This window comes from Silene latifolia, chromosome 7 (assembly GCF_048544455.1).
Source record: "Silene latifolia isolate original U9 population chromosome 7, ASM4854445v1, whole genome shotgun sequence".
In the NCBI taxonomy this organism is placed as follows: Eukaryota; Viridiplantae; Streptophyta; class Magnoliopsida; order Caryophyllales; family Caryophyllaceae; genus Silene; species Silene latifolia.
The window spans coordinates 108,586,324-108,600,830 of NC_133532.1; the positions used below are offsets into that span (position 1 = coordinate 108,586,324).

At 37.2% G+C, this 14,507-nt stretch overlaps 1 protein-coding gene across 1 annotated transcript; it reads right to left on the minus strand.

Moving 5' to 3' along the window:
• Positions 1–2,522: 2,522 nt before the first annotated feature.
• On the minus strand, positions 2,523–9,095 carry LOC141592510 (proteasome subunit alpha type-6). The gene is made up of 8 exons (XM_074413216.1): positions 8,873–9,095; positions 8,672–8,766; positions 8,489–8,570; positions 7,855–7,951; positions 6,467–6,608; positions 4,883–4,978; positions 4,037–4,096; positions 2,523–2,869 (listed from the first exon to the last, which is right to left on the minus strand). The coding sequence occupies exons 1-8, from the start codon at positions 8,946–8,948 to the stop codon at positions 2,777–2,779; spliced, it is 741 nt and encodes a 246-aa protein (XP_074269317.1). The 5' UTR covers positions 8,949–9,095; the 3' UTR covers positions 2,523–2,776.
• Between the last annotated feature and the right edge of the window lie 5,412 nt (positions 9,096–14,507).

The window sequence follows — 14,507 nt, forward strand, 5'->3', positions numbered from 1 at the left end:
AATTAAGTGGGATATGAGTGGAAAAGGGTGGAGTTTGATGTAGAAGTAGTGGGGTATGAGTGGCAAATATTGTAAATAAGTAATGGGGTATGAGAACAAAATGGTCATTTGGCATTCCTTTTTAGGAAATAGGTAGAGTGGAATTGAATGGATGAAAAAGGAAAGATGGTAGAGTGGAGTTGAATGGAGGAAGTATATATTAAAAACTAAGTGTAAGATTGACGACACCAACGTGAATGAGTAATAGTTTTTAAGATTTTTTATTTTGGTATTTGTTGATTTTTTTTCATCATTTTACCTTTGAAAAAATAGCACTCTTTAATTTATCGACTTTGGTCTTTATGTTAACATGTCAATGCCCGTATTTTTAGTACACGATCTATCATGAATTATTCATGAGGTAATCTTACTATGTGATTTGATATTTTGTAAAGTCTCAGCAATTACTAGAAATACTAAAAACATCACACTAAAAACAAAATATCCCGTGAAATTCACGGTCCACAAAACTAGTTATCTTTTATAATGTACAGTATCATGTTAATTTCCTAGGCATGAAACATGGCATCTATGAATATAATGCACTAAGTAGCCTCCTTTCTTGTTTTGTTACATACAACTTTCAAAGCATGATACATGCATGGCTAATTTAGACTTGTCAAACGGGTCGGACGGGTCGAGTCTCGGGTCGGGTCAGAATACGGGTCCGGTTATACGGGTCATGGGCCGGATTAGGGTCATAATACGGATCAAGAAATAATTTCTAACGTCTTATTTTTACGATTTTTTTATTCATTTTTTTTAAAAAAAAAAAATATAAATAAAACATATTTAAAATTAATATTTTAATTATATGAAATTGATTTTTTAATTGTGTTTGCAATTCTAAGTACTAAAAATAATAATTTTGTAACTATTTTTTCAATTATAATATATAATTATTAATATTTTAATAAAATTATTGATTAACGTTTGACCCAACGGGTTGGGTCTCGACCCTAAAATAATGGGCCATTTCAAATTCGGGTCAAACAAGTTACTGAATGTCCGAGTCGAAATTTTTGGGTCTTAACCCTGAAAACGGGTCGGGTTTTCGGATCGGGTCAGAATTTGACAGGTCTAAAGGCTATATAACACTTAACTAGCCTTTTATTGTGATAAAGTTAATAGTTACGGGTATAGATGTAGATGTTTTAACAAAAAATTACAAATAACCACCACGTATTTGCGTTTTTTTACAAATAATCACCGGGTATTTGCATTTTTACAAATAACCCTCAACGTTTATTGTATATTCCCCAATCACCACCATATTTTTGTTCTGAGCATTGTTTATTTTCCGTCTCGTTAAATAATGACCTAAATAAAATACCCAGATTACCCTCCTATTCTTATTACAACCCACAAATTTATCTCCTAGCCCAATAGACATGTGGTGTGGAAATTTTGGGGAGCTTAGAATAGGGATGAGTGGTTTACAAAGAATCCATGATTTTCACATTTTAGTTGGAATTGGAATAGTTTGATGGTCACTCATTCAAGATCTCCTCATGATTTGTGTATTCTATTTAGCTCAATTCAACTTTTAAAGTGAAGCTTTACGCTTAGACAAAACGAAGATGGTGTCCGATATTGCTACTTGAGGCATGTTTGTTTTTGGGTTGCTTAGTCATAAGCTCTCTTCATGTGTCGCGCGATGCTTGTGGCGGAATGAAATGGACTTGTTAGGGACTACGACAATAGCATGAAACTTGTACCAGTTACTTATGAGATATGTCGATTACTCTCGCTAGATTTTAGAAATTGTCTTTTCGAAAGAGCCAAGATTTATCAACTCTTGCGAGCTAGTTTTAGAAATCGTTTTTTTTTTTTCAAATGTGTCCTCGTGGAACCTCTGGTTACCCTCTGTCAACCCCTCAAATCCGTCACCAGTCGATATCCATGCTGAGGGATTTTGCTACTACCTAAGATTTGTCCATAAGAATCTAACATTGATTTGTCCATAAGAATCCGTCACCAGTCGATATCCATGCTTTAAGGTTTGTGTCGTTCTCTTGATAAGAAATCTGGCAACTTTGGCTGTCCAACTCAATTATTTATCACACAAAACACATGGAATACTTCATCTGTCTAAACCATCCTTAACTTGTGTAAATCTTCCTCCCTAACACCTTCTACAAGTTATAGCCTTCGACAAGCTTTCCGTATGTTTTTGAAAGCAACCTAAATACTTTCCTTCTTGGCATAGAAGCTTGAAAGCCAACTTAATGGGGGAAGCAATGAATAATGAGTTTGTTGACTTCTAATCCATGCATAGTAGCGTACCAAGGGCAATTATTTATCTAGGAACCATCCATGCATGCTGTATTTTTTGTCCCATAAATGATTTATCATCCGCGCAAAAGCTTAAGAAAGACGGTCAAATGAGACTAATTTTCAAGGTATTTGAAGTGAGTTTTCAAAGTTATGAGTTGAAAGCTGGCCTAAATACCTTAATTATTAATGATGTCGTAATGCAGGAATGTCATAAAGCAACTCAAGCTTAATAAAGTTTAGCCAAGGTCTCCAAACACAACAAATTGAAAACTCCTCCAGGTTGGAGCACAGAAGAATAAATCAAGTGTCGCCTCCAAACCGTCATAAAGAAGAATTACTCGAAAACAATTCTTTAGAAGTACAAAGTGAGTCGTACAGCTAACATTCAGAGTCAGACCGTAAACTGGATTGTCTATCAGCACAACAAAACGGAAGAGTTTTGCCAACGACATGTGTGAAATCAATCACGCTCACTTATGGCAGTCAAATGCTCATCGATCTCCTCAGTTGAAAGCGCCCTGAAAGCGGGATCTTCCGTCCGCACAACTCCAACCTGGGTATAATGAAAAGTTTTAACAGTGTCATCAACTAACTTTCACGATTAAGCCTTGTCTATGGAATACAAGAGTCAACAACGTCAGTAGCAGATGGAAATTAGTTATTACTTATTAGTACCACCATTTTAGAAAGAAATTAACAAAGATAGTCCCATTGGTGATGGGACCTTCCAGCCCAAGTGCTCCTACTAGAAATAAGTATGAGGGTAGGTCGTGGGGCGTATCTCTAATGAGAAAAGACAACTCGAGATCAACACGAGAACTTGACGAGTCAAGAAATAACGTTGGCTCGGCTTGAAAAGCTCACGAGCGGCTCAATCTTGTTATGATTCGATAATAGATTACTCTTTTATAAGAATGTTTCTCATTACTCTCTTATAAAAATGTTTATCAAGATTATTTCATTGTTTTACCATATCTAAGGTTCTCGTTGAGTTGCCCAATATTTTTATAACCATTGAATCCTATATTTCGAAAAACATAAAAGGGAAAAACGGAAATTTGAGAATCATATATGGGATCGAGTTCTGCTCAAGCACGAAGTTTAGCTTGCAAGCTGGATAATGAGCTCAATTTTTCATGCTTAGGGAGCTCAAGCTCGAGTTTTGCTTCATGAGCACAAGCTGAGCACCGTGCTCACCTCAGCTCATTATCATCCCTATTAATGTGGGAACTACGAATATAATAACTCTCTCATGGGATTCTCCTACAGAAGACTAAATCACATTTCTTCATACAGACCAAACAACAGTTTCGGCTATTAATAGATAAAGGGCCTGCTAAAGGATACAAGCAAACCAATACTTTATAATTATTACAACAAGTGCAGAGTGGCAAAGAAACTAGATGTATCACCCACATGAAGAATAGAAGAAAAAAGAGGGAACAGTAAACATGTTAGTCTTCATCAAATTCCATGATATACCTAACTAAATTGGATGGTTAGAACGATATTTTAGCTAATGCAAATTTTCCTTAGAAAGAAAAGAAGACATTTTTGGTTCATGGCAAAGACCAGGGCTAGTGGCTACAGGGCTTAGACACTACTGTAATATGTATAGACAAAGACAAGAGGCAACAATACATAGATATAAGGAAAAACAGAGCAAACAAGAATTTAATAAAATCTAAAAAGGGGAAAATTCACAGGCAATTGCTAATACCTCTATTTCTGTAGCCTTGAAGTCTTCCTGCAGAACAGATTGAAGAGCTGATATTGCAGTCTGCCAACAAGAGAAACATCAAGCATTAGCATCAATCAGCACAAAATTTAAATCATATGACATACCAATATGGAGACAAGTCATTTTAAATGGAGCAAAAGGCTCACCATACTTTGAGATTTGAGAATTTCATAACAGCATGGAGAGAGTAACTTAAGAACTCAGGTTCAAATTTCACGAGAAATATTTCAGTGAAGAAGTTCATCAACCAAAACTTATGATAGAGAGGGGGCAACGCCAGGATTCAATCCCACCAGGGGACAAAAGCTCAAAACACTAAAATAAGGAAATAAAAAAGAGATTCAACTATTGTAGTTAAGTGAGCCAAAACCACCACCACCACCACCACCCCCTCCCCCCCATTTTTGCCTTTGTGACTTTGTATCCAAGATCAATTGCTCCCTCTGTTCAATTCAATTTCATATATTATTAAAATATACCTCACATATATTACCCAAATGTTGGAATTGGCTTGAAATATGATAATTTAACAAATTCTGTACTTATTTATGACTTACTCCGTTGTGATATAAGCACCAAAAGGCAATATAGAAGAAGATCAAGTTTAAGTAACTTTATCCACAATTATTTCTTGAACTCTACCAGACTAAAGGCCTTATTTGATCTGTAAAACGCTCCATCCATGGCCTAATCCACAGTATTTCGTTTTCTAGGTTTTCTGGGGAATGGGAGGGACAGAGGGTTGGCAATCCTAAATTTAGGAGCTTACCTCCACGGCATTTCTACATTATCTAAACGGAGAAAATAGATAGCTAGCTGTAATACCTGTACGGTTTCCTCATAAGAGAAAGCAGGGTCATTTTTCATTTTCTTCTCAAGAAAGTTGATCGCTTCTTGATCCTTCGATCCAGCACTAGTAGCCTATAACAAGGAAGCAAACATCAGAGAACTTATGTAACTAGTAGGGCCAATCGTTATGGGTTAATAGAAATGTCAGTCTTAAATTTAAGCACTAAAAAAAGGGCAGCCCGGTGCACGATGGCATCCCCGCTAGGCGAGGGTCTGGGGAAGGGTCCCACCACAAGGGTGTAATTGGGGCAAGCCTTTCCTTGCCATTTTGGCAAGAGGCCGCTCCAAGGACTTGAACCCGTGACCTCGGGGTCACAAAGCAACACCTTAACCGGTGCACCAAGGCTCCCCTTCAAATTTAAGCACTACATTTAAGAAAATAATTAAAAATAAACCTATTGTCACAACATCAGATAATTTAGGGGGCGTTTGGTTTGTATGGGGGAAAGGGAATGGAATCAGGAAAGGGTTACAAGGGGAAAGGAAATGTTTTACTCTCCATTCCTCCATGTGTTTGGTTATACATAAATAAGAGAATGAAATCAAAGTGTGACTGAAAACCAATCACCACCTCAGACCACCGACCACCACTTCAGAACCGCCACTGCGCCACACCACTAACACCAACCTTCGCCGACTAACCAGCGTTCCTCTCCAGTGAACTCACCGACAGCCCAGCCCATCCACACACCCATGGTCTAGCCCAACCCCTCTAACAACCACCACCTAACTTAGAAAAATCCTCCACAAACCTCAAAATTCCCTCTCCCACCCCTACGAACACCAAATCTGGTGTTTTTTGGGGGTGGGGAAAGGCGCTTAGAGGCTTTGGGGAGGTTTTATAGGTTGGATGGTGATTGTTAGGGATGAGCTTTGCGGATTTCGAGTGGTGGAAAGAAGAGTGGACGAGGGTGGTGGGGTCAGTGGCGGCATGGCACGATGGCGTGGGGTGGATGGCAGTGGTGCCGGTCAGGTAGGTAATGGTGGTGATTGGCGTTGGACGTGGTAGGGGTAATAGAGAAAGGGAATGGGAAAACCCAAGTGGGGGGAATGGATTTGGGGAAAGAGGAGTAAACAAACTAATCCGCAAGGATGTTATATGTTAATCTTAGACTAACCTAGTTTCCTTTCTTTATCAAATAAGAGAATGGAAAATTTTCATTTCCTTTCCCTTTCCTTAAAACCCCATACCAAACAGCCCCTTAATTCAGTCACATCCACTCCAAGGCATTCACTTGCTACTTACAAGATGTGAAATTTCAAGTGTCCAATGTCATATTTACCATATTAGATTGGCAAAGAATTGGTTTAGAAACACTACGCCTATAAAATAAAAAGATATGGCTTCTCCTAATCAGCCTCTATGGAACGAAGTTGGGCTGGAAATTCAACTTTAAACAAAAACTCTTCTTCCCAAATGTGAGCAAGTAGAGGATTAGCTGGAAGTGTTGAGCAGAAAGAACTGATGCAGTCCGTCAATCACAAAATTTAGCGTTCAAGGAACCACAACTTTAGACACAAATAGTGAACTTAGAAAGCTAGATGTAAAATACAATATACCTTGTGGCCAAAAAAGTGACCCGCAGGGTCACATTTGAACAGTTGAGGCCCCTTCTCTTCGTCAATACCAATAACAATTGCCACTACTCCAAGGGGTCTCATGTAGGCATGCTGCGTATATACTTGAGACTTATCAGCAATCCTGTGCACATAAAGTTTATTAGCAACAATTCACAAAATAAAAGTATATACATCCATAACGAAATAAGAACACTTAAGGGGAAAGTAATGGCATTGCTCCCACAAGAAGAATCATAATTACTAGATCAATCTGCTTTGAAGCTTGTTGCAAAGCTACATAGAATGAGGAATAGCCATGCCCAAAAACATCCTACCCAAACACTCTTGCCCCATCAAGAGTAAGGCATTTCAATTTTCAACTATTACCCATGGAAAAAACATTAAAACAAAAAACAAAATAAGACATATAAGACATTTGAAAGGCAAAAAAAGGAACACAAACTCCAGAACCACAATCCTTAGAAATTGTTGTGGGTTTGGCCACATCCGGAATTTTAGATGAGAGAATATTTACCTGACCAGACTAAATCACATTAACTGCTATGAGCCTAAGATCAAAAACCAACCAGATGGTGCCATGATGACATCCAAGGAAAAAAAAACAGCTTCAAGCACCGCTTGTGCAGATAAAAAAAATGGCATAAAAAAAAAGATAAAACACCAACATGAAAATCAAACTAAAATTGTCTTGTTAAAAACACGCCCTCAGTTGTGTGTCCCGTTAAAACAGGTGTCTGTTTTTTACACATTCCATTAAAACCTATTCTCTCCAGAGCAGCAACAGGGAGAATGTAATAGCTGGCAGTCTACAGCAGACGCCACAAAACAGAGAGGATGAACAACAAGAACAAGAATAATAATAATAAGAAGAAGAAGAAGCAACAATAACGACGACGACAGCGGCGATGAAGAGGAATTTGGTGACAGAAGCAAGGACAATTACAAGACCTGTTGTAGCTCAATGGAAAGAGGCTTATATGAAATTCAAAAAACAATAAAATGGTTTCCATCATCGGGCATGTTAAAACTTTACTCTCAAGAGTTACAATTTCTAATTGGTCTCTCTATAAGGGACTGAATAAAGACGTTAAAAATTACTTAGGACGGCATGTGAATTATGTCAAATCACTTCGAGAGACAACAAGATCAAGAATACGGAAATTGTATATTGTCTGAACAAAAAGAAAGGCGTCAGCATTTTGGGTAAGTAATAGCTCACATAAAGAATAGAATAGGCCGCACATGGAACCGGGGACATTTCTAAGAATAGGAGAGAGTAGTTTTTGGGCAAGTAATAGCTCACATAAAGTAATCACAATTCACAACGTCTAACCATATGTTCAAATTGAAATGTAAGGGAAACATACCATCTTGCCAAAACATCCACGGGCATTTCATAACCATACTTGTGGCGAAACTCAGCAGCTTGCTGTCTTGCTTGTTGGACCAAATTCCTAGAATCAGCTGATAAGAAATGGTATATCAGTAACACTAACGTTTCTCAAGCATTCTAAAAATTGATACAGAAAGTCCGTGTCCAATTGCTCAAGACATCAATCAATCCCAACTCAGACCAACTTAAAACATTGTTAATACCACTTCATCAGTTCAACTTGTCGATCTTAAAAATACTTCAACTACACTAGCAGGCTATCATCTAAAAATTGACGCACTGCATCCACAGCAACATCGGTTCTCAACAAACAAACATATGCTCACTTCCCTATCGAGTATATCTCTTCTTTTAACCATATAACATATAACTAAACTCTTCTAATTACAAAGAAACCCTAAAAGCTACACCTTTACAAATTTCAGCCGTTCAGCAAAAATAGAATCACATAGAAACTACCGATCATATCTGTTACCACAAAAATAACACTAATTCCACAAATCCCTAATCAACACGTAAATCCCAAATGTATAACATAATAAAAACACAGTGGAACTACACATCATACATAAAATAAGCATCAACTTGGTTACTCCGAAAACCGATACCTGTCATTCCAGTAGCAAGCAAGCCAATGAACTTGGTAATCTTAAATAGATGTGTCACACTAGTTTGATCCAATAGCTTGTCCTGTAAATCAATCAAATCCGAAAACATCAAAAATTAATACAAAATCAAATCAAATCTTATTTAATCAAATGAATGAAAACCCTAATAAAGCACAAACATACAGGAACTTTCTTCTGAGTGACGACACAAACGCAATCTTTACCACGAACAGCAATGGATGTAATCCCAGACGATTTAACAGCCTTGAACGCATACTCTAATCAAACAAACAATAAAAAAAAAATCAATCAAATTTGGGAAAAGTAAAAAGATAGAAACCCTAGAAATTAGGCGAATAAGAAAGAGGAGATCTAAGTACATACCGACTTGAAAGAGACGACCTTCGGGAGAGAAGATGGTGATGTGACGATCGTAACCTGCTCCGCTACCTCGACTCATTGTTGGTGGTGGCGGTGGTGGTTGTTGTTGCTGCTCAAAAAGTGATGAGATTAAATAGAAGTTGGGGTTTTTGTGTCAAGTGTGATTGTGTGAAGTTGGGTCTCTCTACTCTCTATGCTTTGTGTTTCTTCCTTTTATTATTGTCTTGTGTTTAGTGGCTTTGTCCCCAAGCCATCTTTTTTTACTTTTTTTTTTTTTTCTTTTTCATTAGTATAAATAAATAAATATCGGAATTACTTCTCTTCACCTGCGAATTTTACTCTTTTACATACACTTTTTTTATTAAATTTTCATATGATACCCTTTTGCTAAACTTAAACAAATTAACTCTTAAATACATTTTTTTCCTTAAAATCAAATCTAATTGCTCTAAAAATTTAAACAATGTGAAGTAAATTAATTGTTTTACAAGTATTAATTTATTTTGTTGAAGTTATTAGGGTTTATTAGTGAAATTAATAGATTTAGTTATTTATCAACTATTATCAATTAGGGTTTATGGTTGGTGGTGGTGCGTTGGTGGAAGGCAGTGGTTAGCGTGGTGCACGGTGGTAAGGGTGGTTCATGGTGGTCAGGCTAGTGCGCGATGGTAAGGGTGGTGCGTTGGTTGAAGGTTCGGTGCGAATTGGCAGCGATGAGGTGGTTCTTCACTTCTTCCTTTCGGTGCGAATTTCTCACCAAGTAGCTACGCTTTTGCCATAATGGATTTTCTACTGGCAGATTAACTTACAGTGTGAAACTAACTCCCTCTTTCAATGTCCTTTACTCCTGTTTGTAAGAATTTGTGTTAAACAAGACGGTTATGCCGGTCTTAAGCAAGAATTTGTGTTTTCTATCAATGTATCAAACATTCAAATTTCAGGCGTTTACTTTCATTGAGCAAATTTGTCAATTTTTTTAATAGCAATTCCTTATCTTACATGGTACATCGTTATATTTGGTGAAGTTCATTCTACTTCTGACTGTTCAGAGTATTTGAATTTGGTTGAATTTTTATCGAATAGGAATTCATAGAGTTGAAATCAAAAACAAGAAAAAAGAGTCGTTACTGGCTGTTTTTAGTAGCAACTAGCAAGCTAAGCAAAATTACAGAATTTGGCAGCGGTGCGCGGCTGGGGGCGGCGGTCTGCTGCTGGAACGGGCGGTGGCTCTAGGTAGTGGTTGGGGCCTGGGGGTGCGAATGAGAATAGCGCGTTGGTGGTAACGTTGGTGAGAATACTCGAATAGGCAGTGGTAAAAGTGGTGCGCGGAGGTGAGTCTGATGCGCGGGAATGAGTGGTGCGAGTTAGCAATGGTGGTTATCTGGTGGTTGGTTGGCAAGGTGGCGATGGGAAGGTTGGGTGGTCGGTTGGCAAGGTGGTGGTGGGGTGGTTGGGGACATGGCTGAACCCGTCATATAGTTTAGTCTTTTTTTCTTTCTTGTTTTTTAGTCATAATTGGTGAAGGGAGGAAAGTGAAAGAAAATGATAAGGGTTAATTTGTAAAAAGCGTATGTGAAAGAGTAAAATTCGTATGTGAAAAAGTACATCCCATAAATATTTCTTGTGCTAGCCACATAGTACATTCTTTACGTTTTTTAAAATTATTTCTATGAAGAAAAACAAAAATGTTAAAATTTAGGTTCTGTTATTTTGGATTTAATTTCATCAACTCATTTCAGTTCAATTAATTCCTATATAGTTTAATTTAGTTTCAACCAGTTTATTTCATCTCTTCACATATTAAGGTCCGGTTTATTGGACTTAATTTCATCAGCTCTTATAAGTTCAGTCCGGTTCAGATCAATTCAGTACAATTTTGTATTGCATATAAGTTTAGATCGTTCAGTTCAGGTCCACTAAGTTAAGATCGATTCGATTCAGTCTATTAAGTTCGATTCAAGTATAATTCAAATGCCCGCTTCGAGCAAAAACAGGGCTTGACTCTTGCTTCGGTTCAATTCAATTCTATTACGTTCCATCTAGTTCAGTTCAGCTCCATTAAGTTTAGTTCAGTTAAGTTTAGCTCTTTCCAGCCGAAAAGAATATGACCTTATTAAATCAGAGGCATTGTATTTTAAAATACGTCAAATATTAAGGATTTAGGATTAATTTAACTATCCATGTCACAGTTATCCAATTCTTAAAATATACTACGTAATGAGTAGTTTGTTTGGGATTGCTTTAGGTGCTATTTGGCCCGACTTTTAGAAGTGTGTATTTTAGAAGTGTTTCCACTAAATAAGCACAAGCTAGGTTTAACAATCAATTTTGAAGAATTTAAAACAACTTATTTTAAGTCCAAAAGTCAATTTTGAGAGCCAGAAGTAGAAGCTTTTACTTATATTTTATGACTTTTAATGCATAAATGACAATTTGTATGTTGTAAATATGTAAAAAAAAAATGGGATTTTCTCATTTATACCCTTATGTTATTGACTTTTCTCACTTGTACCCCTCCGTTTCTCAAAAGCCCACATATACCCCTAAATTTAAAAGTAAATCTCAATTATGACCAAACGTTGTATTCTGTTAGTTTGGACCCGTTAAGTATGATTTTACGACTAGTTATTCGTTAATCAAAATCCCCCACCCATAATAAGCACCCTAGAGCCCTCACCACCTACCAAGACTGCCATGACCCCACCATCCAACGACTTCCATATTACAACCGCAATCCCACCACCCAAACCACCGCCCTACAATCCCACCACCTTGTGCACCACTCGACAATCCCATTGCCAGCCATTATCCTACCCTCAACTATCCCAATCCCGAGAAACCGACCTCCCTCGATCTAGTTAATGAAGATGCGGTTAGTAAGTAATTTTCTTATGTGGTGCATTTGAAGAGGGGTGTTGAAGGCCGGAAGCGAAAGTGATGGGATGAGTTATGAAAAAAAGTGGTCGCCGGCGAAGGTGGGGTCAGGTATGAAAGTGGTGGTGGCAGCATGGGGTTTATGCTTAATTTATGTTAATTATAGGCTAATTATTTGTTGCATAATTACTTAACGGTGTAAAACTAACGGGATTCAGTTTTTGGTTACGGATGAAAATTACTAACAAAGTTTAGGCGTATAAGCGGGCTTTTGAAAAACGGAGGGGTACAAGTGAGAAAAGCCAATAACAGAAGGGTACAAATGAGAAAATCCCAAAAAAAAAATAATACTTATTAATTCATATTTTTTCATTCTTTACAAATCAAGACCCATCTTGATATACTTTTCAATAATAAATTTCATTTTTCATTCGCTTACGTAAAAAGTGTTGTTGAGAAGTCGTTTTTTGTAAAATGTTAGGCCAAACACCAACAGTTTTATCAAGAAGTAGCTTATTAAAAAAACTCATTTCTAAAAGCAAAAACAGTTTTCTTAAAGTGAGGCCAAACATGCCCTTAATCTTTTTTTTTATATGGAGGTTCATTCATTTTTCATAAAGTTCTCATCTTTTTCAACTTTATTTTGATTTTCTTTACTTTGCTTTAGTTAATCTTATCTTTAATCAATTTTAGCGTTGTTACTTGTTATTGTTGTCTTTATTACCATGTTTTTGTTGATTATTATGTTTGAAAGGTGTGCCTCTATGGTTTGAGGGTGACTTTAAATGATGTTTGATATCTGGCTATTTCAAAGTGTTTTACCGCTTATTTAATGCCTTATTATATGCCATTTCCGCTCTTTGGAGCGATTTTTGATACAAATTGCTTCCCTTTAGTTCATTTGGCTTTAGATAATGCTTTGTAGGTGAAACAAGGTAAAATGAGACGGAATTTATGAATTTTGGAGCCCTTTGGTTGGAGCAAGGACTTGGGTGCGGAATCCTAGCTTAGGAGCGGTCTCGGCTCACTTGAAGACCCTTTGGATGAGTTCTCAAGACTCCTTGGCCCTTAAAGAGAAGTTATGAAGCAAGTAGAATTGTCCCTATAGCCATCCCTATGGGACAATGACCGATATGGAAGAAGGGAAGCAAGAGGCAAGAGCTGGAAGCCGTCCCTGGCCTCGTCCCACCGGGACAATCACCGGGAGAGACAGCCGTACTTGCCGGGATGAAATCTGTCCTACCGGGATGGTTCACATTGCCCTTTTTCTTCCTGGCTCAGTTCTATTTGTTTTACAAACACTATATATACCCCCACTTTGTAATGTTTGAGGGACACAAAACCCTAGATCTAGTTTTCCATTTCCAAGTTTTGAACTTTGTTAATCTTTCCTTAATCCTTTTATAATCAACCTTTAATTTCTCTAAAATAGCCTAGTTTTAGATCTAGTTTTGGGTTGTAAGAAGATTGAAATGATTCACTTTTCTAATCAATCCAAGTTTCATACTTTTGCAATCTAGTTGGTATAGTTTTCTTCTCTTGTTCATTTGTTTACATTTGTCTTTTATTGTAGTTTTCCATATTAGTTTAATTGTTGGAAATTGTCTTGTTTGTTGCTAGAATAGAGTAATTATCTCTCTTGTTTGTTTGTTCATGCTTGTGAGTTAAGTTCTTCTAGTAAAATTTGAATTTCCTCTATTTACTAAATGATTAGGAAAAATGATGTGACTCATATTTGCACACATTTAGTCCCCTACTTGAACCTATTTTTGCATATTATTATAGCGTCTCATAGCCATTTTACCCGTCAAATGCTTCCTATTTTGCTTTCCTATTGCTTTGTGTTTGATTGTAGGAAAGGAGACAATTAGGCGGAAAATTCCCGTCTCTTGAGCGTATTCGGAAGAACATTGACGATCTTGGTTGAACGGAAGGGCAAGAACTAAAGACCGACAGTGCAAGAATAAGAAGTTTGCGAAGGGAAGGATTCTGAAGAGGAATCCGAGCGTCCAAGGGGTAAAGACGCTCGTCCAAGGAGCCCGTAATCCGAGCGTCCCAACCTTTTAGCCGCTCTTCCCTCCATGCAGCAATCCGAGCGTCCTACCTCTTGGACGAGCGGATCGTGGCGTCCTCAGCAAAGATGCCCACTTTCCGAAATACTTGTGATTCCCTACTTAGAACTTAGAATTGTTAATTACTAGTTTAGCCTTAGTTAACCTAATGAGGCACTACTATAAATACCCCATTTTGATGATAATCAAAGGGGGCTTCCACATTAGAAAATCCTCTTAGAATAGATTAGGAGTAGATTAGATTAGATTACTCTTTAATCTTTCCACAAATTTCACATTAATCTCTCCTTAATTATTGTTCAAGCTTGTTACTTTTGGGTAATTGAAGATTATTGGGTTATTATTGGAGGATTGACAACCCTTCATCAATCAATCAAGTTCTCTTCTATTATTCTTTGCTTTATTATTTGGATCATCTTAAGTTGGTATAATCCCTTTTACTCTTTACTCTTTATTGTTTATTTCCTCATTCTCTTATCATGTTTACACTTGTTGTGATGATTGACACCATTAATGACATGTTTTCCATGATAATGAGTGAGTAGTTTCCTTTAGCTAGGATTAACGGGTAATTAAGGGAAACAAACATGGGGATTAATCATGCTTAATTCAATATGTTTTCATAATTAATTTGCTTGCTTGTTGTGATGTCAATCTATGCACATGTCATGTTTGATGAAATGCTAAACCTA

Excerpts from the sequence above, each read along its gene's own strand:
- LOC141592510 (XM_074413216.1), bottom strand. The coding sequence starts at position 8,948 with ATGAGTCGAGGTAGCGGAGCAGGTTACGATCGTCACATCACCATCTTC. Across the intron at positions 8,571-8,671 it reads TCACTCAGAAGAAAGTTCCT|GACAAGCTATTGGATCAAAC; the intron begins GTATGTTTGTGC and ends ATTGATTTACAG. Across the intron at positions 7,952-8,488 it reads GCTTGCTACTGGAATGACAG|CTGATTCTAGGAATTTGGTC; the intron begins GTATCGGTTTTC and ends ATTTCTTATCAG.